General features: G+C 39.5%; 1 protein-coding gene and 1 pseudogene across 6 annotated transcripts in view; one reads left to right on the forward strand and one right to left on the reverse strand.

Moving 5' to 3' along the window:
- The window catches only part of QKI (QKI, KH domain containing RNA binding), a 171,555-nt gene that overhangs the window by 105,428 nt on the left and 40,565 nt on the right, over nt 1-25,562 (forward strand). For all 6 annotated transcript variants that reach the window (XM_062187021.1, XM_062187017.1, XM_062187018.1 and 3 more), the window contains exon 4: nt 11,840-11,983. In XM_062187021.1, coding sequence (XP_062043005.1) covers nt 11,840-11,983 — 144 coding nt within the window. The remainder of the gene's footprint in view (nt 1-11,839; nt 11,984-25,562) is intronic.
- LOC133756377 (importin subunit alpha-8-like) lies at nt 460-11,222 on the reverse strand (annotated as a pseudogene).

The following is a 25,562-nucleotide window of genomic DNA, read 5'->3' on the forward strand; positions in this document are numbered from 1 at the left end:
CCTTGCACCCATGTGGGAGACCTGGAAGAAGCTCCTGGCTTTGGATTGGTTCAGCTTCTGCTGTTAGGGCCATTTGGGGGATGAACCAGTGGATGGATAGCCTCTCTCTTTCTCTGTCTCTGCCTCTATGTAACTCTGCCTTTCAAATAAATAAGTAAATCTTAAAAAAAAAAAAAAAAAAAAAAAAAAAACTGTTCTTAAGCTAGTACTTTTCATCCCCAAAGTACATTTCTAGTTATAAAAATTTATTTTTTTAATTATAATCTCTTAGTCATGTCAGTTTATTTATTGGTGAGTCACTGCTTTTACTAAGAGGCTGCTTTATATATATTTACTATCATCTTGTAACCCTCTTTGATTTTATTTACTTATTTATTTTTAAAGTTTAAGAGGAGAGCTGTATCATAAAGACATTATCATTAGGGTTTGGGTTATTGGTTTTGAAGATAAGATGCTTGGCTATTGTTTTGCTAAGAACACACTACGTTCATAGTGTTTGTCCCAGATGGGTAAAATGATGTCTTCATCTTCTTCCTCTCCAAAGTGCTTCTCCATGGTGCCCAGAGTAGTCTGGTCAACCTGCAAGGCCTCCATTTTGTCTGTCCTACTGAGTTCTGTCAGAAGATACAGGTTTTCTTTCTCACACAGCTCCTCTGCCTCATAAAGAGATGACATCAAGGATGATGAGGACAGTTTTAATATCTCAGTCAGTGAGCAGATTTAGCAGGGGCTGCAAGACCCCCCATTGGACAGGCTCACAGCTGGCTCACTGTGGCCCCTTTGTGAAGTTGACCATCATTCAGACAGCTTCTTGGTGGACTCCCCATTTTTTAGCGTAGCCACCAAGGGAGGCAGTGAGTCATAAGCGATCAGCTGCTGAATTTACTTGTGGGGCCCTGTGGCTACATTGCTTAGGGCCTAGGCTGCCTCCTTCTGGATAGAGGGTTTGGGGTGCTTCTGGAGTTGGGGCGGCACCCTCAGCATGCCTGTGTTGATGGCTATCTGAGTCTGGTGATCGATTCCGGTGACAGTGTCCCCCATGGTGTGGAAAAGAGGAGTCAAGATGTTGAGTTCAAGCTGGTTGTGGTCCAGCTTCAGCAGGACCAAGTGTCAGCCACGTGGTAGAGGCACTCATTACAGCACATGTCGTGGTGCTGCAAGGTGGAAGAGGATGGACAGTAATTGCTGACCCACTTTCTCACAAGGATGAGGGTTCTTGTTTCACCACAGGTCCACGTTATGTTCCACAGAAATGTGATTGGTACAGCTGCTGAAACCAGAGCCAGCAGATGGGGAATAACAGCGACTGTGTTCCAAAGAGCCCACACTGCCTGTTCACATAACGGCCACAAGGGAGGACAGGAGCTTGATCAGGGGCTGGGTGGTGCCTTCTTGCACGATGTCTGTTTGAAAGTCCCTGAAACAGTGTAGGCCAGAGCTCAGGCTGCCCCTAACTGAAACTAGGGATAAAGCAATGACTTCAGGAACTCCACCAGTCTGGGCGTGATCTCTCATGTTCTGGTTCACTCCCTAAGTGACTATAACAGCCAGGGTTGAGGCTGGAAGCCTGGAACTCCATCCGGGTCTTTCCCTACATGGGTGACTGGGACTCTGTTGCCTCTGTGACACATTACCAGAGAGCTGGAATGGAAGCAGAGGCAGGACTCCACACTCTGATACAGGAAGCAGGCATCCCAAGCAGTGTCTTAATTTGCTGCACAAGACCTGCCTCAGCACATCCCAGCCATGTTAACACCCTGGTCGATCAATTGCATACCCTTAAGAGAGGCTGAGTCTGTATATACTACATAGGCATTAGAAGATTTAAACTCATTTTGTGATGTCTGTGGTATACCCAGCTCTGTTTTACCGATGAGGAAACTGAGGCATAGAAAAGTTAAAGTACTTTTCCCAAGATTAAGCAGTTAATAAGTGGCTGTCTAGTGTAGTGTCATAAATTCTTTAGAATGTGAAACAACAGATATTTAAGATTCATATTTAAAAATAATTCTAAAACAAATAATTGTTTTCTTTTTTTCATTTCTGTTTAATTAACTAAGGAGAATTAGGTTTTTGTATAGTGATCCATGTGCTGCTTCTCATAACTTAAAACTGTTATCTCATTAGCCTGTTAATAACTTTCACTTGAAATAGACTGTGGGTTTTTCAGAATAAGCATCTTGTTTCTTGTTTTCAGAGACATACTAGTAATCTTCTTGATTGTTTTGGTTTTAAATACTACGTTTAGTCGTTCTTCTCAGCTTACTTAGTTGTAAGCTCCTGTTGAGGCAGAAGCACATTATTTATCTGAGGTCCTCAGTTACTCAGTGCATGCAGCAGATTTCTGCCCATCATTTTTCTCATTAGTAAATGAAAAATGGGTGATTATATTAATAGCTGCCTCTAATATTGTTGAAAGGATTGGTTTAGAAATATAAAGTGCTGAGCATAGAGCTCTGTTTTGTGGTTTTTTTTTTTTTTTTTTTTTTTGGACAGGCAGTGTGGATAGTGAGAGAGAGAGAGACAGAGAGAAAGGTCTTCCTGGAAGAGGGGCAACCGGGACAGAATCTGGCGCCCTGACCGGGACTAGAACCCAGTGTGCCGGCGCCGCAAGGCGGAGGATTAGCCTGTTAAACCACGGCGCCGGCCATAGAGCTCTGTTTTGTTGAATGACTTTTTTCTTTTAAAGATTTAGTTGTTTATTTGAAAAGCAAAGTTAAATAGAGAGACCTCTCTGTCTGTTGATTCACTCTCCAAATGCCCACAACAGTCAGGGCTTGGCTAGGTCAAAATCATGACCCAGGAGCTTCTTCTGGTATTCCGTGTGGGTATAGGAGCCTAAGCTCCTCTGCTGCTTTTCCAAACACAGTAGCAAGGAGCTGAATCAGAAGTGGAGCAGCCAGGACTTGAAAAGTGTGTCCATATGGGATGCAGGCATTGCAGATGGTGACATTACTGGCTATGCCACAATGCCAGGCCCTGACTTTTTTTTTTTTAAAGCTCATGCTGTGCTCTAGTAAATATTGAGTTGTTGGCGCATTTGTTAGAGTCATTGTTATAGGATATAGAAATGAGTCTGATTCCATACTTCTTAGAATTTTTTAGACAATAATATATAGCAGACTGATGATGTCAAAAGAGAAGTAGTAGAGAATATGGGAACAACCTCTTGGCTAGGACCTGGGGATAAGCCATTGAGAAATTGTTTTTACATTTGAGTTTCTGATGATTTGGGAGGGCAAATGAATATACAGAGAAGTTTCAGTCTTTTTTTGTGTATGTATTGTCAGTGAATAAATACATTACAATTTAACATTCTAAAGCATCACATTTTAAAGCAATTGGTTGTTTTATGTTTCTGTGCCTTTAATACTCTTGAATCGTTTTGGACATGGAGAGAATAAGAATCTTTCTATAGGACTTCACAAGGAGTTGGTGACAGGATTTTGTTAATGCTGCTTTCGTTGGTGGCAACTACTTCCATATGACTGCTTCTTAACCACAGAAACTCAGCCCAGAATTTCCAAAGGGATTTTATTTCCTACCAGTCCTTTATTTGCATCCTTACAATTTTTTGTTAAGCATTAAGCAGCTGTTGATCTTTAAATTTCTTGAGAAATGGAATTGAAAGTCACTCAGTCATTTTTATCTTTTTAGTAGAAAAGTTTTTGCAATTTTCAGTTCCATCTTTTTTTTACAGGCAGAGTGGATAGAGAGAGAGAAAGGTCTTCCTTTTTGCCATTGGTTCACCCTCCAATGGCCGCCGCGGCCGGCGCATCATGCTGATCCGAAGCCAGGAGCCAGGTGCTTCTCCTGGTCTCCCATGCGGGTGCAGGGCCCAAGGACTTGGGCCATTCTCCACTGCCTTCCCAGGCTATAGCAGAGAGCTGGCCTGGAAGAGGGGCAACCGGGATAGAATCTGGCACCCCAACTGGGACTAGAACCTGGTGTGCCGGCGCTGCAAGGCGGAGGATTAGCCTGTTAAGCCACGGCGCCGGCCCAGTTCCATCTTCTTTAACCTTAACTGTGGCATCATAAAGATATTACATTCAGCTTCTCAACTGGTGTGGTTCAGAATTGTTTTTGCATACCATATGTATCTCAGTTTTTTATTACTCATTTTGATCCCCATAGGACAGACCACCATTATTTGGCTATGACTGGGGTTACGTAATTCAGTTTGGACATACAGTAATTATAGTTAAGTTAATGGAATTTATTTATGAAAATTGGAAGTAAGACTTCCTGACAGTCTTTAAATATTGTGTCTCTAGGCGATAGATATTCTTATGAGAAAGCATTGGAAATAATTCTGTTGTTCTTAAAGTGGAAAATATTTGACATAAAAATTATTTTATTTTAGTAAATTGTTCTGTTGTACTTAATAAGCATTTTTTAAGTGCCTCCTGCCTGTATGGTATTTGCCTTGATGATGATTTCAATAAACTGAACACGTAATTATCCTAGTTTTCATATATTACTAGAAAATACTTGTTTGAAAGTATGATTGTTGTTGGACTTAACATTTAAGTTTAAAAAAAATTTTTGAGGTCAGCTTTTATGCTTAGAGTCAGTGAGGGATTAGATTATGTGACTTTTACTTTATGCTCAGTTTCTCAATGAACATTTCTTAAACTATAAAAGATTATATGTGCAACTGGAGATAATTATATACTAAGGTTTCATAGTTGGCTTAAAATGTATGTATTCATAAGCTATTGGAATCTTGGTTTCCTTCAGTATGGAACAGTTTTAAATTTCTTCCAAAGATGTTTTGGCATCTGAACTTTCACACGAAGAGCACAGTAGGAACAGAAGTCTTGTTCTCATTTGCTTGACTACAAATGCATAATTAAAAGAAACTGTCAGCGGGAGTTGGGACAATCAATGTGCTCTGATGCTTCGTATTATAGAATTACTTTGTTGTTCAAACAGATACTGTAATTAGAGCACAGTTTTAAACTTTATAGGGCAGTGACTCATCAAGTATTTTTAAAAATCATAAACAGAAGAGATTTCTCATGTTGCTTTTTTTTTTTTTTTAAAGATTTATTTATTAGAAAGGCAGAGGGACAGAGAGAGAGGGAGAGACAGAGGGAAAAAGAGATCTTCCATCTGCTGGTTCACTCCCCCAAAAGGCCACAACGGCTAGGGCAGGGCCTCCCTGAGGCCAGCAGCCCAGAACTCCCTCCAGATCTCACACGTAGATGGCAGGGGCCCAAGTACTTGGGCCATCATCCACTTCCTTCCCAGGTGCATTAGCAGAGATTGAAGCAGAGTAGCCAGGACTCAGATTGGTGCTCCAGCATTGCAGGTGAATGCGTAATGTGCTGTGCCAGAATGCCAGCCCCTTACTTCATTTTTTGTCACTGTATACAGCAACTTAAAAAATGAAATGGTGGCCGGGGCCGTGGCTTAACAGGCTAATCCTCCGCCTTGCGGCGCCGGCACACCGGGTTCTAGTCCCGGTTGGGGTGCCAGATTCTATCCCGGTTGCTCCTCTTCCAGGCCAGCTCTCTGCTATGGCCCGGGAAGGCAGTGGAGGATGGCCCAAGTGCTTGGGCCCTGCACCAGCATGGGAGACCAGGAGAAGCACCTGGCTCCTGGCTTCGGATCAGCATGATGCGCCGGCTGCAGCGGCCATTGGCGGGTGAACCAACGGCAAAAAGGAAGACCTTTCTCTCTGTCTCTGTCTCTCTCACTATCCACTCTGCCTGTCAAAAAAAAAAAAAAAAGTGTGATGTTTTATTGAGAAGTAATCGTTAGGATTTATTTATGGACAGTGGTGTTAACTAACTCTAACTTAGTAATAATGACCTTTACCGTTGGAAACTTTAAAGACTGGAGGAATTCTGTGTATTAAAATGTTAAATGGTTTATTCTTTTTGTAAATTTGTATCAGTGCAGTTTGTTAGGTAGTTCTCTAATTTAGAGATGAGGCATTTGTACAGTAGATCTGTTTTACCCAGGTGCTTTTCTCCTAATTGTTGATAGTATTCTTCATGTAACTTATTTAGGAATCCACCTATAGAGAAAGAGAGCTTGGCTTGCCATTAGAAGATAGTCCATATGTGAAAAGTAGAATCCTAAAGTTTGGAGAATTCTACCCTTCACTAATTTATGGTGCTGTTAGCACATTTTGCTTAATCTTTCTGCTCTTTTGTAGGTGCTCACTTGTGCTAGGATTTAGTTGTTGAGATGAAATCTTTACTTAGTGTATACTGAATTGATCTTCTGTTTATAATGATAATTGAAAATGAAAAAAAAACCACCTGGTGTTAAATTGGAAATGGCATAGAAAATTAATTAATTTTTAAAAAAATCATGTAGGATCTCTGTCTTTAATGTGCTGTACACTGTTATTTAATGCTATAACTAGTACTCCAACAGTATTTTTTCACTTTGTGTTGCTGTGTGGGGGCAAACTGTTGAAATCTTTACTTAATATATACTAAACTGATCTTCTGTATATAAAGAGAATTGAAAATGAATCTTGATGTGAATGGAAGGGGAGAGGGAGTGGAAAAGGGGAGGGTTGCGGGTGGGAGGGAAGTTATGGGAGGGAGGAAGCCATTGTAACCCATAAGCTGTACTTTGGAAATTTATATTCATTAAATAAAAGTTTAAAAAAAAAGAATGTGGGATATAAAGTGACTTTGCCTGTGAACACAGAAGCCCCTACTTGTGATTTAGACAAGCCATGTCTGCTTCAGCTTACTGTTATTATGTTGGTTAAAAATAATAGTCTCACATTCAATGGGGGCTATTAGAGAAGATAGCATCATGCTTGGCAAACAGCAAGTATTTAATAAAAGCTTAGTTACCATCATTATAATGGTCATTGTCATCATTTTTCAAGTTTATCATCACCTGAGAGGATAAGAGTGATTTTAAATTTATTTCTGTAGAGTATTCATGTAAAAAATATAGGTTATAATAAAGTATTGTAATTTTGTCTGTTTTATGATCACATGTAAATGGTATTACTAAAGTTGTTTAATGTGCCTTAAAACTTTAATTTTGTTGAATAAATAAGGCTCTTCTCCAGTTCCTTAAATCCTTGTTGGTTGTTTCATCTTACCTTAATTGTGAAGATTCAAATTGGTGATTTTGAGTTTTGAACATTTTTATATACTATTTATATGTAATTTTTCTTTGCTGTCATTTTGCTCTGTTACATTGAGTATTGACTTGAGTTTTGCAGTTTTATAAAGACCTTTGGTCTTATTGTTCCCAATTCTGATGCACTGAAATGAGATAGCATTGAGGGGTTGTAAAAAAGAAGCACAGTTTTTGATGGGGCGTGAAAAGCAGATCTCATGAGTGTTGTTGTAGGGAGAATTTACTAGGAAGGTAGTGACAGAAAAGGAATGATTGTCAGATGTGTCTGCAGTTGAGGAGATCAAAAAGAAGTAGGCCCAGAAACTAAGTTATATTAGCAAGGGAGAACATATGGAGGATTATATAGGCAGAGGCCCAATCATCCTTAGTATAGCAGTATGTGACAGGAAGTCTACGGTATACTAATGTACAGTTTGATACAGTTCTGAGCTGCACATTAACATTTTTGGCCAACGATGGATCATATCCATCACAGTGGTCCCATAAAATAATAGATCTAATTATGTTGTGGCCATTTTAGTTTGTGTAAGTAATTTTGTGATCTCACAATGACAAAATTGCCTAACAGCATGTCTCTCAGAGTGTCTTGTCATTAGGTGAGGCATGACTGACTGCATTTGGTTGTAATGTACTCTTCAATAATAATATTCAGTTATTCAATTCAGCAAATAGTTGTTTAGTGTCACATATGTCTAAATTTTATGTATTCTCTGAAGAGTAAAAATCAATGAGGCATCATTCTGGTATTAAGCTAAGGCAAACTTATTAATACCTATAGATAACTGTAAGTTAATGTATGATACGGCAAGAGAAATGAAAGAAGAGGAATCCTAGACATAGATGATAGCTTTGCATAAATTATCAAAATCAGTGTTTGCAGGATTTATTATCAGGGAGTAAATGTGAACCTGTCAAAGGAAAGTGAGTGAGAAATGTCATGGAAGTTTGTGTGGATTGAATGCCCAAGTAAGCTATGACTGCATTTCAGGGATTTTTCTACAAAATCAGTTGGTACTTGAGTTATTAAAATAATCCACACTTAGAAAATTCATTCAGGATTAATATTACCTAAGACATAGTATGTTTATGGACAACAAGTTGGAGAAAGGACATTATGAATTCCAGTTTGGAAGTGTTGAGAGTGCTTAGAGACACTGAGGCACAGATGTCAAGTTGGCACTCTAGAAATGAGCCAGCAGAACTGTGCTGGAAAATGGAAATACAGCTGCGATCTTTTATAGTGCTGAAGATTTGGAGGCCTGTATTGTGAAATGAAATTGCTTTGAATAATATAAAAGAAGCAATAATTAGCATCAAGCTGTCTTTTTCTGGCTCAGTTGTACCCCTTGAAATATTATTTCAAGTGTAACTGTAAAAAGAACTAATGCCTTGTAAACCACAATTTCTGATAGTGTATATATTTTATTGTCCTTCCTTTCTGCTTTTCAACATTTTCTTTGTCCTGAATTACTTAAATGAGAAATTTGAGGAGTAGATTACTTTTTTAAAAGTTTTTATTTTCATAGGTACATTAGGAATATGGTGGTTTTTCCTCCCATTCCCACCTCCCACCCCCACTTCCATCCCACAACCTACTCCCTCTCCCATCCCATTCTTCATTAAGATTCATTTTTAATTAACTTTATGTACAGAAGACCAACTTTATACTAAGTAAAGATTTCAAAAATTGCACGCGCGCACACACACACACACACCATTAAAAAGTGCTGTTAGAGAACAAGTTTTGCTGTTAATTCTCATGGTACAACTCATTAAGGACAGAGGTCCTACACTGGGAGTAAGTGCACAGTGACTTCTGTTGTTAATTTAACAATTGACACTCTTATTTATGACGTCATTGATCACCCAAGGCTCTTTCCATGAGCTGCCAAGTCTATAGAAGCCTTTTGTGACCACAAACTCCATCAGTATTTAGACAAGGCCATAGTCAAAGTGGAAGTTCTCTCCTCCCTTCAGAGAAAAGTACATCCTTCTTTGATGGCCCCTTCTTTCCACTGGGGTCTCATTCACAGAGATCCTTCAAGTAGGATATTTTTTGCCACAGTGTCTTGGCTTTCCATGCCTGAATTGCTCTCATGGGCTTTTCAGCCACATCCAAATGCCTTAAGGGGTGATTCTGAGGTCAGAGTGTTACTTAAAATGATTGCCATTCTATGAATCGGCTGAATGGACTGCTTCTGGTGTTGGACATTCCCTCCTTTTTAATTGTCTATTATTACTACTAGGTACTTGATGCTATTTATATGGTCTCTTTAACACTTAATCCTATCTATATGTTCACTTTAACACTTAGTATGATCACTTTAACAATTAAGATGGCATTTTACAACTTTACAGACTTCTTCCTCCCTCTCTTATTCCCCCTCTTATTTTTTTTACTGAGATTTATTTTGAATTAACTTTATATATATATAATATATATATTTTATATATATATATAACTGTCAAGAGTTCAACATATAGTATGAAGAAAAGAAAAAAATTAAAAAATAAAAATAAAGAACTGTTCCTCGATAGTCAAGATGAGGGCTGTTCAAGTCATTGTTTCTCAAAGTGGCAGTTTCACTTCTATAGCTTTCATTTTAGGTGCACTGTTAGTTCTCATAGATCAGGGATAATGCATAGTATTTGTCCCTTTGGGACAGGCTTATTTGACTACGTATAAAGTTTTCCAGATTGGTCCATCTTGTTGCAATTGACTGCATTTTATTTTATTTATTTATTTTTTTACTGCTGTGTAGTATTCCATAGTGTACATATCCAATAATTTATCCAGTCTTCAATTGATGGGCATTTAGGTTGATTCCACAGGGAAGTAGTGTCGGGGCCAGTGGCCCTGGCCCGACATGAGATGCAGCAGGCTGAGGCTGTCCCTTATCTAATCCTGTTTCCTGTGCTTTTGTTCTGTAGGCACAAGATTTTTCATCCCACATTCCTGCAGGCAGGATGTGACTTCTGATGAAGGTGTATGATGTTCTTTGCTCTATCAGCAGAGCTTGTACCCTGATCTTTGCTACCTTGTAAACTTGTTTCGTTCCTGTGCTATGCATGATTGTACACAATGAATGTTATCTGTATGGGGCCTGGGGTATATATCCTTGTCTTTCTGTGTGCTCGGGGCTGGAGATTGAAGGGTTTCCTTAGGGAGACTGCCTCCAGTCCCTCATCGCCGGGCCCCCTACTTTGGCTTGGAACGCGATGAGGCAATAAACGTGGTGATAAATTGACTGAGTGCTGCGTGTCTCCGTGTGGTTTGTCGGGTGGCCTCCGACAAAGTAGATTCTTAAAATGTGAGTGTTTTAGGGTTCTGAAGTAAGCATCCAATAATCATATCCATTTATTTACCTAATTTATGAATAAATAATAACTTTGTGGATATGTTTTTTTCTTTAATATTTACCAGTCTCAGATTGCTTTTGATATCAGTTTCAGAAATGGAGAACACAGGGAGAAATTATATTGAATAATTACTAAGCACAAAACCTAACCATGGGGCAGTCAGTTAGCATAGTGGCTTTTCAGCTACTGTTGACACTCACTTCTCATATTGGAATGCCTAACACCTCTCTCCTTTCCAGCTTCCTGCTGATGGTCATGCTGGAAGGCAGTAGGTAATGGCTCAAGTACTTTGGTCTCCCGCCACCCACGTGGGAGTCCTTGGTAGTGAGTGGTCCTGGCTTCTGCCTTTCGTAGCTCTGGCTTCTGGGGACAGTTGGAAGATGCCTGATCTGTTTCTTTCTTTCTCTTCCCTGCTTTTCAAATAAATGAAGTTTAAATTTCATTTATTCATCGTAGTGAAAATTCAGTGGGTCCTTTTAGCCTGGAAGTTCAGATCTGTAGCTGGAGTCCGTCTAAGGGTCTCAAACGAGTGGCAGGGACCAACTGCCTGAGCCTTACTACTCCCTCAGGGTTGCACTAACAGGAAGCTGGAGTCAGAAGTAGAACTATGACTGAATCTCAGGCAGTCTGATCTAGGATGTGGGCATCTCAAACAGTGTCTTAACCACTGTGCCAAACACCCACCTCAACCAGTTCTGCTTCTGAGAAACCTCCGTGCAGTTAGATAGATGTTTCAACATCAGCGTGTTCCTTACTAAGTGATTAGAAGATAGCGGGGGAATGAAATGTCGATGTGAAACTAATAGTTATGACTTGATGTAATTAAAGAGTGACCTTACAGGTCAATTTTTAAAAAGTAAGGTCTGTTAGAAATACACATATAGTTAAAATATTCTTAAAATTATTCCCTTTGTGATAACGAAATGTTTCCATAATTTCTCACTACTTGATATGCTATTTAAATAGCACTTCTTTTGCAAGTGTCTTTCTTATCCTTGACAACATTCTGTTTACTCCTAAGAAAATTGGAAATAATAACCTGCTTCTTAAACTATTTCTCCTGATAATTTAATGATACCTTATATAAAGTTTGTTTGTACTTAGAAGCTCTATAAAGGTTGGGATTTCTCATGCAACTATTATATCCTTAGCATGTGGCTCCATTCCTATACAGAGTAGTTGTTCAACAAGTGTTCATTATAGGATCTGTCATTTAACCTAGTAGTCTTATACCCAAGTGGGGGGGGGGGGGGGAGGATAATTCATAAGGTCTGTAATGTTACCATGGCAATATAATGCAGTTATAGTTTCTTTAAAGAGAAAAATTTATAACACTGTATTTTGTAATTTTTTTTAGGAGGAGCAAAATAGAGGCAAACCGAATTGGGAGCATCTAAATGAAGACTTACATGTTCTAATCACTGTGGAAGATGCTCAGAACAGAGCAGAAATCAAGCTGAAGAGAGCAGTTGAGGAAGTGAAGAAATTACTGGTACCTGCAGTAAGTAGTTATTTCCAAATCTTAGATTTGGGTCTCACTTTTCAGGGTTTTTTAAGTTAATGAATGTTTAGTCTAATGGAAAATAGGTTATCATTTTTTAAAAATTTATTTGATAGGTAGAGTAATAGAGAGACACAAAGAGAAAAGTCTTCCTTCCGTTGATTTACTCCCCAAATGGCCGCTACGGCCAGCACTGTGCCGATCTGAAGCCAGGAGCCAGGTGCTTCCTCCTGATCTCCCATGCGGGTGCACAGGCCCAAGTATTTGGGCCATCCTCCACTGCCTTCCCAGGCCACAGCAGAGAGCTGGACTGGAAGAGGAGCAGCCGGGACTAGAACCTGGTGCCCATATGGGATGCCGGCGCTGCAGGCGGAGGATTAACCTAGTGAGCCACGGCGCTGGCCCCGAATAGGTTATCATTTAACCACAAAATATAAAAATAATTTATAGTTCATTTAGTGCTAATCTAATGGGCAAACCATAGACATTGCTGACATTCTTAACTGGGAAAGCCTTTTCCCATACACACACACACACACACATAAATAAGATTTATTTATTTATTTGAAAGTCAGAGTTGCAGAGAGAGAGAGAAAGGTCTTCCATCTGCTAGTTCACGCCCCAGTTGGCCACAATGGCCAGAGCTGCGCCAATCTGAAATCAGGAGCCAGGAGCTTCTTCCGGGTCTCCCACCTGGGTGCAGGGGCCCAAGGACTTGGGCCATCTTCTACTGCTTTCCCAGACCACAGCAGAGAGCTGGATTGGAATTGGAGTAGCCGGGTCTTGACCCGGCGCCCATGTGGGATGCTGGTGCTTCAGGCCAGGGTGTTAACCCGCTGTGCCACAGCGCTGGCCCCCATTTTCCCATAAATTTTTGTGAAGGAGTTATGCAGGAAGGAGCAGACACAATATGACTTCACAAAAATGCTGTGTTTTGAATCACTGTATGTACGAGAAGAATGTGGACACAGCGTCAGCGAGGTAACGAAAGCTGTTCTCTTTGTTAAAAGCTGTTTCTTGTTGTGAACAAGTAGTAAGTTTGTAGATGTCTGTACCACTAACATTTATGCAAGGTAGGTGGGATGTGTTAGCAGGAGCACGTAATTTGAATTGTCCATGAGTGACAGGTACCGGGGTAGCATCTCATTATCTCTTACAGAAAGATTAGTGAACATTAATTGAAACTTTCCCTTAATGTAATAAAAAGTCATCTTAATAAACATAAAAGATAACTTTTACCAATGTAAAGCATGATTCAGAGCATCTTTTTAACTTTACTATTATTTCTATGATCATAAAACTATTACATTTCATATTTAGAGGTCGTAAATAGGATATTGAATGCTTTTTGATGGTGACATCTCATAAGAAATTACTCAGACACAATTTTGTGTTCTCTTCTTTCCCTCCATTCCATTTTCTTTACTCCTCTCCCTTGGGTGTGCTTCTCATTAATAGGTAACCCTTTAGTGATTCTTAAAATGGCGATTACAACTATTACTAGACTATTTTCTTTTTCAACAGGAAGTGAAAATTACTGGTTTTCTGAGTCACTATTAAATTTTGTTTTACAATAGTAAGAATACATGGAAGGATAGACCCTAATTGCTATTGAAAAACTAATAACACTGTTAGTACTTTGCCCACCAAAAATGTATTAGCATTGATGTAAATGAATATGGCATCTGCTGTTTTTATTTTCCAGATAGTCTAATCTTTATTACCCTGCTAGTGTTTTCTAAAAGTAAACTCACCAATTATATACACTTTCCATTAACTTTACAAAATTAATTCCTTGGAAGGAAAAATTTCATTTAAATTCTGTTGATCTTATAAGGAATACAAATAAGTAGGTTAAGCATAAATTAGAATTTCTGTTTGCCCACTATTATACCATGTAGTTGTATAACTTTTCTTTAATAATAGTGTTGTATTCAGTAAGCTATATAAAAGAGATTTTTGTAAGCATATTGGGCTATTAGTTCCACCTGAGTGTGTAAGTAGGAGAAATTTCCAACTTATTTGTATCTGTTTATGTGTTTATAAAGTGAGAGTCATAGCAGTCAATCTCAAAAGAACTTTCTGTTTTATATTTATTTATTTTAAAGATTTATTTATTGGAAAGTCAGAGTTACACAGAAAGAGGAGAGGCAAAGAGAGAGAGAGAGAGAGATCTTCCACCCAATCGTTCACTTTCCAATTGGCCGCAACGGCCGGAGCTGTGCCGATCCGAAGCCAGGAATCAGGAGCTTCTTCTGAGTCTCCCACACAGGTGCAGGGGCCCAAGGACTTGGGCCATCTTCTACTGCTTTCCCAGGCCATAGCAGAGAGCTGGATCAGAAGTAGAGCAGCCGGGTCTCAAACCGGCTCCCATATAGGATGCCGGCGCTACAGGCCAGGGTGTTAACCAGCTGCGTCACAGCGCCGGCCCCAGAACTTTGTTTTAAAAGTTTTTTGTCTTTGAATATGAAAAGGTGGTAGGTAGTTCATAAAAAGAATGACAGAGACTTTAAAAAACTTAATTTATGTCCTGAAGGGGAAAATTGCACTTTTGATGATAAACCTATTTATCTTCTATAGAAAAATTTAGTATTGTTATTAAACAGATTGTAATAATTTTAAATTGTGCTTTTTGAAATTACTTACAGTGAGGTAATAAAACTTTCTTAGAATTATAAATCATAGGATAAAAAGTACAGACATTTTGGGTTGGCTTCTATCCAGTGATTTAACACTTGCAGTAATTTCTCATTCATTTTATTGTATATGTTTGTTATGACATGAATACTATATTAGAGAATTTGTTTTGATTAAGCTGAACATTATTAAATATTTGGTGATACCAGGGTTAAACAGAAATTTAAACAAAACAAAACCTCTCCACAATTGATAATTACTGTCTTTGTAAAAGTAATCCCTTTGTCGTCTTAGGAGAAACATGTTTGCTTTCGACTTATGTATAAATTTATATTTATACCAAGAAATAAAATGATATGTATACAAAGTATAAAAATGAAAACAAGATAATATATTCAGACATTCACCATTCTCTGTTCTAGCTGTTTAAAACTGTCCAGTAAGTTGTTAACTATAGTCATCTTAGAGTGTTACAGAGCACTAGAGCTTATGCTTCCAAACTAACTTTAACTTTGTAACCTATAACCAACCTGTCTATACCATCCCCTTCCCAGCCTCTGGGAATCTATATTATTCTACATCTATAAAATAAACTTTTTAAGTTTCTGCTTACAAATGAGACTTATGTTCTTATTATAAAACTTTGAGTTTACCTTAAATAGATACTCTTTGTAAAATCTGATTGGCAAAAAAGGTTTCCAAAAGTTGATCATTTGACGTCTACTACCCGGTGATGATTACAAGGGTTAACCTGCTAAATTCCTTCTGGGAATATTTCAGTGCCATAGTGATTATTTCACAGTTACTATACATAGTATATTTATTGAACAGAATCTTTATTGGTATACTATATATAGGATAGTGGGACATGATTGATTAACATTATCTATTTTTACCATGTATATATATTTTAGGTAATTTTTTAGACCATTAAAGTTTTCCTCTGTTAATAGATATACCTTTTTTTCTGGGTCTGTGTCTTTACGTTGCACAATGTATGGATGTGCTGTTATTAACCATTCCTTGTTGGACATTTATTTTTCACTTTTTACGCATATTAATGTTGCAGATAACTTTTTAAGAAGATGCTGGAGTACATTTTCTGAATATTTTGAGACAAATTTCCAGAAATAAAATTGTATGACTAATATGTGAGCATGTTTTAAACATGAATTTGTTCATGTGCCACCATCATATTAAGAGTGCTAGTTTTAGTTTATTTGTGTTTCTAAGTCTTAAAATTTAAGTATCTGATTTTCTATTTTGATGAATTTTAAACTGAAATCTGATTGTTAAATTGAGGACTTAGAGAATTTGAAAGCTTCAGAATTGCTCTTCTTCTTTTTTTTTTTTTTATTTGATAGGCAGAGTTACTGAAAGGAAGAGATCTTCCATCTGCCACAAATTGCTACAATGGCTGGAGTTGAGCCATCTTCCGCTGCTTTCCCAGGCACATTAGCAGGGAACTGGATTGGAAGTGGAGCAGCTGGGATACAAACCGGTGCTCACAGGGGATGCTGGCACTACTGATGGCAGCTTTACCCACTATGCCTCAGTACCGGCCCCAGAATTTTCCTTCTGAAAAGCTCATATTTGCTTTGCTTCTGAATTATCTATTTTATCCCATCTAGCTAATTTTATTTGTTTAAGATTTATTTATTTATTTGAAAGGCAGAGAGAGAAAGAAATCTTCCATACGCTGCTTTACTCTCCAAAAGGCCTCTATGGCTGGAGCTGAGCGTATCTGAAGCCAGGAGCTAGGAACTGGGAGACTTTTCCTGGTCTCTTACAGGTGCAAGTGCTCAAGCACTTGGGTCATCTTCTACTGCTCATTCTACAGGCTCATTATCAGAGAGCTGGATTGAAAGTAGAGTAGCCAGGACTCAAACCGGTGCCCAGATGGGATGCCGGTGCTGCATGTAGCATCATAGCTCCCTACTACACCATGGCTCTGGCCCCTGTTTTTTATTTGAATATCAGCATTTCTGTTGCCAGAGTTGTATGCGCTCTGTGTATCATAGGTGTGTGTGCCTAATAGTTTGAGTTAATGGTTGGCTTTAAATTTTTTCTATTTTCAGTCTTACATTTTAAACCTGTAGTTGATTCTGTTAAGGTTTTCTTTATGATTTTCAATCGCTTTTATGATCTTATCATTTGAAAACAAGTAAAACATATCCTTTGCATTTTCTTTTAGGTTTTTATTTATTTCAAGCTTTTCTTTCTCATAAGATTGTTGTACTACTACTTATAAATTCTGTTGTGTTTATGAAACCACTGTGTCAAGCAGCCAAATTTCTACCATCTATTCTCTTAGGATCGAGATTACTACCTCTGTCTCCTTCCTTTCCTACCTTGCTTGCTTGCCTTGGTGAGATTTGTGAGTTCCCTTCTTATTTTCATGAATGAAAACTCCATTTCTTACCCTTTTGTTAATTCAACTCTTTTTCCTAAAAACTTGAAACATTTTTGAATCAAAGAGTATATATAGAGAACATGAAGAGGGAGAGTACTAAGATCATACTGTGTTGCAAAACACATTTTATTATTTTTTTAAAAGATTTATGGGCTCATTTGAAAGACAGATTTAGAGAGGAACAGGGCGAGAGAGGTATCTTCCATCCTCTGGTTCACTCTCCAAATGGCCACAGTGGCTGTAGCTGGGCTGCTCCAAACAAAGCCAGGACCTTTCATCATGTTCTCCCATGTGGGTGCAGGGGCCCAAGGACTTGGACCATCCTCTAATGTTTTCCCAGGCAAAACACGGGCAGCTGGATCAGAAGTCGAGCAGCTGATACTGTAACTGGTACCCATATAGGATGCAGCGCTGCAGTTGGCGGCTTTACCTGCTCCGCCACAGTGCTGGCCCCCACAAAGAACATTTTAAATCCTTGCAAGAAAGGTGCAGATGTTCAGTTAGTGTTGGGGTACGTTTTGCTTTAGAGATTATCTGAAAAAGTGGAGGGAAAAAAATCTAGGTTTCAAAAGATGGGGGATGCAGTATTGTTTAAATTTAGAGTGTGTTTAGAGAGCCATAATTAACTCAGCTTTCAGTATTATAGGATACATGAAGGGTTGTATTGGGAAAAATACTTGGAAAGGCATACTGTAGCCAAATTACTTAGAGCTTTCCTGATTATTCCAAAAGTTTTGAACTCATTTTCTGTGGCAGTTTAATGTTTTTGAACAGGACACAAAATGGAGAAAGTGGATGTAGAATTTTACTTGCGATGAGTTAAGGTATAAGTGAGAGAGTAAGTAACAAGGTAAGAGAATGGCAGTGGTGAAGGGAAAAAATGGGGAGAAGGGGGGGAGAGATGGTAGTTTGTAGCTGCTTAGATGTCAGCCTCCAGTAGGAAAAAATTTGGGGTGATTTTGATGAGTCCTCCTCAGTAACTGAATAATGAGGTGTTTGTAACTGAAACAGAGAACTTTGACATTGAAAACCACACATTTATGGGGACAGATCAAGAATGTGATTTCCAGTTTTAGGAAGCTTTTGAAAACTAGCTTCTGTGCCCAGGTTGCTGATCTTTTTTTTTTTTTTTTTTTAATTTATTTTTTTTTTTTATTTTTATTTTTTTTGACAGGCAGAGTGGACAGTGAGAGAGAGAGACAGAGAGAAAGGTCTTCCTTTTGCCGTTGGTTCACCCTCCAATGGCCGCCGCGGTAGCGCGCTGCGGCCGGCGCACCGCGCTGTTCCGATGGCAGGAGCCAGGTGCTTCTCCTGGTCTCCCATGGGGTGCAGGACCCAAGGACTTGGGCCATCCTCCACTGCACTCCCTGGCCACAGCAGAGAGCTGGCCTGGAAGAGGGGCAACCGGGACAGGATCGGTGCCCCAACCGGGACTAGAACCCGGTGTGCCGGCGCCGCAAGGCGGAGGATTAGCCTGTTGAGCCGCTGATCTTAATTATTTACAATGTTTTTATTAATTTCATCTATAAGGACCCTACATTCCTGTCGTCTTTGGTGAGAGGGGTTATGGTCCAGATAAACACCTTTCACCTAGAGATCTCCCCTGGAAGGTACTTTTCAATCAAGGGTGCATGTTGAAAAGGCTGTGAGTCATGTCCTGGCACTATATTTCAATCTCTCCTGCGTAGTATGATAGAGATTTCTCTTCTTCATTCATACACTTCTTCCCTTCTCCTAAGCATGCAGAAATACTGTTCTTGCCCATTCCCCTGCAATTCCAATGATTGCTGCGTAGAATCGTTAGTTCCTGACCAAAGCATTTAGTAGGCAATGCAGGAGCATCCCGTATTTTCTCATCCTGTCCTTATGCCTAAAGATGTCCTGTTCTACTGGTACAGCAACAAAATCGTGGAGAGCCAGCCAGCCTAGACCTCTGGGTGGTGCTGTACAGCAGAGCCTTCTCTGCCACAGCACAGGGGACAGATAGCTTGGACAGGAAGTAAGTGCTCAATGGATTAAGCCATTGTGATTTGGGGATTGTTTTTTCTACAATATAATGTGTGGTAGAATTTTTATTTTTGGAGTAAAGGTTTATTGTTGGGGGAACCCCACTGACCAGGGGTGAGGGTGAGAGAGTGAGAGAGAGAGAGCGCATGTGTGCAGGAAGTAGGTCCTGTTGTACCTTTACAGGGAGCAGGGAAATAGGAGCAGCAAATCGCATTAAGGTGGGAATGGAGCTGACACCTGTGGTTGGGCTATTTGGTCACCTAGCTTCTAGCAGTGGTGACGGGGCCTAGAGCCAAGGATGGTGTCTGAGGCGTAGATCATGCCGCAGATAAGACTGTGCCATTTTGCTAACATTCCCCCCTTTTGTTTTTTATAAAGCAGGTGTTGTATGACATCACATCAGCCAGGATGTTGTAGAGAGATGATGATATGTCTTTAGAGCTACTTCCTGCTGACATGAGGGTGACCAGTTACTTTCCACTGGTGTGGGGTGATGTCTCAAACTGCAGTCTCCTGGGTGGGGAGCCAAGTATATCCCTGTAGCAGCATTTGGTTGACTGCCTGGTTGGTGAAGGCTTTGGTTCATTCCGTTATCACCTTCTGTAAACACTTAAACAGACAAGATAATATAAAGGCCAGAGTGAGAATAGCAGCTAATAGTCCTAAGAGTGGCATTAACCAAGTAATGAGAGGATTTCATAGAGGAGAGGAAATTGGGGTGGGGGGTCAGTGTCGCTGGACCCTAGTGAAGACGGAGGATGTGGTTTTACCTGGCCTGATTGGTTAACATAATAACAACACTGTTAAGGCCCTCTATCTCATAGTACCAAGCCTGTTGGGGAGGTGATAAGACGTTGGAGATCTCAGATGGCATCAACGGAGGTCTCAGTGGACCTAGTAACCTCCTCTTGTAATGTTGTAGCGGTTGGTTGTGATAACATTGTGGCCCAAAGCTGTTCCTAGATCCCTACAGAGGAAAGAGGCTTCGAAGCTGATGTATGGTAGAATTTTAAAACTTTGGAGATTTACAGCTGTGAGCCCGGTGAAGGCCTGGCACAGTGATCTAGCCATGCTAGACCATTTCAGTCAGAGAACAGGGAGTATTCATTGCCTTAGGACCGCATCTGGCACATAGTAAGCTTTCTAGTGAGTAAAAGTGTTAAAGTTGGTCTCAGAATTCAAGATTATTTTAGTAATAAAGCTACATTTGAGTGAAATTGAGTTAAAGATAATGTTTGCATACTTACTACAAAAAAAGGTAGCCTGGTTTCTACAGTATTTCCTACCTATTATACATTACCAAATTACAGTGTATTATGTCAACAAGAAATGTAAAGCATTGGCTTTTCTGATTCATTAGAGCTTCCTAAACTCAAATGATTAAGCCATTTTCACTTGGCTTCTTATATAATATCAACTGTAGTACAGTACAGCCTATGGTGGAATATTCAAGCTTCAGGTTAAGTGCTGACAACTTCAAAGGAATTTCTTTATTGATGTTGGTAGCCCAAATAGATCAGCTTATCAGCTTTAACTTTTTTTTTTTTTAAACAAAAAGATTTACTTAATTAAAAGACAGTGTGACAGAGAATGAAAGAGGAAGAGACTTTGTGGGGTGGGAACAAAGAAGGAGAAAGACATTGTGGGGTGGGAAGGAAGAGGGAGGGAGAGAATTCCTCTATCTACTAGTTCACTCCCCAAATGGTTGCAAACAGCTACGCTTGCTCAGACAGAGGCCAGGAGCCCAAAAATCTGTTGGGTCTTCCATGTGAGTGGCAGGGGCCCAAATATTTGGGCCATACTCCACTGCCTTCCCAGGCACATCAGCAGGGAACTGGTTCAGAAGTGGAACAACTGTGACTCGAATTGGTGCTCCAGTAAGGAATGCTGTGTTGCAAATAGCAGCTTGACCCACTGCACCATACTGCCAGCCTTAGATTTAATTTTTTTTTTTTTTTTTTTGACAGAGTGGACAGTGAGAGAGAGACAGAAAGGTCTTCCTTTGCCGTTGGAAGGCAGGAGCCAGGTGCTTCTCCTGGTCTCCCATGAGGTGCAGGGCCCAAGCACTTGGGCCATCCTGCACTGCACTCCCGGGCCACAGCAGAGAGCTGGCCTGGAAGAGGGGCAACCAGGACAGAATCTGGCGCCCCAACCGGGACTAGAACCCGGTGTGCCGGCACCGCAGGTGGAGGATTAGCCTATTGAGCCGTGGTGCAGGCCTTAGATTTAAATTTAATGAGTCCTACTGTATCATGATAAGGTGGCTTAGGGATAGAATTATCAAGCAAGAGTCAAAAACCATCTTGGATGGTAATTATAATGGCTGCCCAATTCCATGAAGTACATGACTATTTCTAAAACAATGTAAGGCACCAAAAAGCACAATACCTTATTTTATGTTAAGTCTATTTAAGCACTTTTTTCTCTGGCTCTAAGCTACAATGTCATGATCATTTTCCCACTTACTTTCCTTTCCTAATTACTTTCACTGAGTCACTCCTCAGTGCCTGAAACAGCTGAGGCTGGGCCAGGCCAAAACCAAGTGTCAAAAACTCAATCTGAGTATCCCACATAGGTGGCGAGGATCTAATAACCGTTGAGCCATCACCTGCTGCCTCCCATTGATGTGCATTAGCAGAAAGCTGGAGTCCAGACAGACCCAGGTGGTGTTCCAGTGTGGGATGTGGCTATCCCAATTGACTGCTTAACCATTGCACCGAGTGCCTGCCCCTATAATATCCTAAATTATTTTTTTTTAAAATTTTTGCTAGAAATAGTTGTAGAATTAGTCTTACTCTCTTAATGTATGTATTCAGTAACATGATATCGTTTTATTTAATACCTTCTTATAAGAATGCCACCACAGTCTGACTTTTTTTAGTTCCATCTTTGCCACTAAATTTGTGCTTCCTTGTTTCCCACTAAGTTTGTTGTTCAAAAAGTGTCCTTACTCTTCTAGTGGTTATAGCATGCATAACACTATGTTGCTGTTTTCTCCACTCCTTTCTTCTTTTTGTTTATTAACTTCATCCCCTGTCTTGCTTACAGTTGTTATTTGTGGTACCTAGTGTGATGTCAGCACAATAGCAATAACACAGTAAATATTTAAATAATGAATAAATGATTCAGTTTGCAATAGGATAAAGTCAGTACATGTTATTTCTACTGTTCAGATAAGTAACTGAAGATTCCTGAAGTATCAGTTGATGGGGTTGCTACTTAAATAGATGTACTGTTTGTTGGAATACAGAATGCATAGTGTTTGAGAGCCAACCTCTGGATTTGAGTACTATTTTTGTGGCTTTTTACTATCTCAATTTCCTCTTCTCTATGACTGGAACATCATTATGCTTCTCATGTTCATTGTGAGAATTAAATGGGGATGGTACACTGACAATACCTAGCCTAGTTTGCTGCTTCTGTTTTGATGTTATCTAAGTGATAGTATCTTATAGTCTTATAAATACATGTATTGTTCTTCCCAAATGATGATTATAAAAAGGAATATGTTAATTCAGGATTGAAGAAAATTTAAGGGCACAGTAGTTTCTTGCCAACTCATTGTTACTATTTTTAGATAAATTAGTAGGAACTCTATAAAACAAACTTTTGTATAAGGCTCAATAGTTTATCATTACTTAAATTTTTCAAGAAATATTTTTGGGTTAAAAATATTGAACAATCTTGATCTGATAATTATTCACATAGATGAATTTTGCTAGTTCTGTTGTTTTTCTTGTTATTCATTTAAAAGTTTTAATGGAAATGATAAAAAAACCAGCAGTTCTCCTAAGATGTGTTTTTATTGATGACCATGTATTGAATTGAGAATCACAGGAATGAATCACTTCATTAATTCCATGGAATTTGTCAGAAGGATATTAGAATTATAGCAGGAAAGAAACATTTCTTTTGTTTTGCTTTATCTTAGATTCTCATTCCGCTGAGCTGCCAGTAAGATCTTTCTTATTTATTCATATATTATGTGAAATCTTTTTTAAACTTTCTGTGGTGTTCATGTCTCAGAATTTAGATTTAGGGAAGATGGTGGCATAGGAAGCACCGGGAATTCCCCGACTTACACAACTGTTGGACTGGCAGGGTCTGTCTGGTGTAATTGTTTGGAACGCTGCAGTCCATTGGAGGCTTGTCTGTCTCGGTTCTTAGCACAGTAGCATCTACCCGCACTGATAAGCCCATGTACCTGAGGCAGCAGGTAAGAACCTTTCATGAGCTAGGGTGGCAGCAAGTACCACATCCTTCAGAATTGAGAGAGAAATTATGGTATTTTCTGACAAACAGAAGTTGAGGCAAGAAGAACTAAATAAATGAAGAGATATTCTTTGTTCATGGATGAGTAGACTGAATATTTTTCAGGGTACACGTCCTTCTCAACTTGATCTGTAGATTAAATGGCATCCCAAGCAGAATCTCAAGTTGTTTTGTAAATATTGATAAAATGATCCTAAAGTTTATAAGGATAGGCAAAAAACCAAAATCCAGAATAGCTAACTCAGAATTGAAGAGGAAGGCTGAACTGCAGGACACTACTCAATTGCAGCAATCAGGACAGTATTATATTGGCTAAATAGTAAAAAGTTAAATGGAACAGAGTAGAAGACTCTTAAATAGACCCACATTAATACAGTTAATTGATTTTTACAAAGGAGAAAAAAATCATATAATGGAGAAAAGGTGATCTGAATAAAAACAACACATGGTGCTAGAACAACTGGACATCCACTTGCCCTCCCCCATCCCCCCCCCAAAAAAAAAAAAAAAAAAAAGAATTGGTGCCTTTGTAATGGCACAGCAGCTTAAGCTGCTGCCTGTGATGCCGCCATCCCATATGAGTGCTGGTTCAATCACAGCTGTTCTGTTTCTGATCCAGTTCCCTACTAATGCACCTGGGAAAGTAGTAGGAGATGGCCCAAATACCTGGGCCATGCACCTACATGGGAGACCCAGGTGGAGTTTGTGGCTTTGACCTGGCCTGCTCTGGCCTTTGAAGCTGTTTGAGGGAATCAACCAGTGAGGGAAAGATCTCTGCCTCTCCCTCTCTCTCTTTGTGGCTCTGCCTTTTCAAATAAATAAATAAATCTTAAAAAAACAAAACAAACAAACAAAAAAAAACAACTTTGACCCTGACACCTTACACCACCTATCAGAAAAATTATTTCAGGACAGTTGATAGATGCAGTTGTAGAATACAAAATTAAACTTTTAGAAAAAATACAGGAAAAGAACATAGGAGGAAAATCTATATCACCTTGAGTGTGTAAATGAATTTTTACAAACAACGTCAAAAAGTATGATCCATGAAAGAAGTAATTGATGAGCTGAAGTAGAATAAAGAATAACTTCTGTCTTACCATCTTTCTTCTAAGTATACTACTATTTATTTTTGTAACTTGATTTTCTGGTCTGCAATCCTGCTGATATCTTTCCTTTATTGTAAAATGTTTTATTTTGATTATATTGACTGATCAATTTAGAAATCTCATGCTGTTTGCAAAAATGGGAGTTTTTTCTCTTTGCTTTCAATCTTTTTAATTTTTACTGTATTCTGTTATTGTATTGGTGCCATCCTTAGTTGTACCTTTTTTTTTTTTTTTTTTTGGACAGGCAGAATTAGACAGTGAGAGACAGAGAGAAAGGTCTTCCTTTCATTGGTTCACCCCCTAAATGGGCGCTACAGCTGGTGCGCTGCGCCGATCCAAAGCCAGGAGCCAGGTGCTTCCTCCTGGTCTCCTATGTGGGTGCAGGGCCCAAGCACTTGGGCTGTGCTCCACTGCCTTCCCGGGACACAGCAGAGAGCTGGACTGGAAGAGGAACAACTGGGACAGAACCCGATGCCCCAACCGGGACTAGAACCCCGGGTACCGGCGCCACAGGCAGAGGATTAGCCTAGTGAGCCGTGGTGCCAACCAGTTTTACATTTTTTATTTGCTGCATTAGTGGGCATCCTTGCTTTACTTCTAGCCTCTATGAAAATGCATTAAAACTTTCCCATTTGGCATCATGTTGTCTGCCATGTTTTATTCAAATTAAGAGACATTCTCTTTTTTTTTTTTTTCTTTTTTAAAAGATTTTCATGTATTTATTTGACAGGTTGAGTTACAGACAATGAGAGAGACAGAGAGAAAGGTCCTCCCTCCGTTGATTCACCCCTAAAATGACCAGCTCTGTGCCGATCCGAAGCCAGGAACCAGGTGCTTCCTCCTGGTCTCCCATGCGGGTGCAGGGGCCCAAGCACTTGGGCCGTCCTCCACTGCCCTCCTGGGCCACAGCGGAGAGCTGGACTGGAAGAGGAGCAACCGGGACTAGAACCCGGAGCCCCTGTGGGATGCCGTCGCCGCAGGCAGAGGATTAACCAAGTGAGCCACGGCACTGGTCCCGAAACATTCCTTTTACTTTCTGTTTTTTGGGAGCTTATTATTGTAAATTGTTCAATTTTATGAAGCTATTTTGATACTTCCGTTGATAATCATGAGTTTTTTTTTTTTTATTCTATTCCTGTGG

Source organism: Lepus europaeus, chromosome 3 (genome assembly GCF_033115175.1).
Source record: "Lepus europaeus isolate LE1 chromosome 3, mLepTim1.pri, whole genome shotgun sequence".
Classification (NCBI taxonomy): Eukaryota; Metazoa; Chordata; class Mammalia; order Lagomorpha; family Leporidae; genus Lepus; species Lepus europaeus.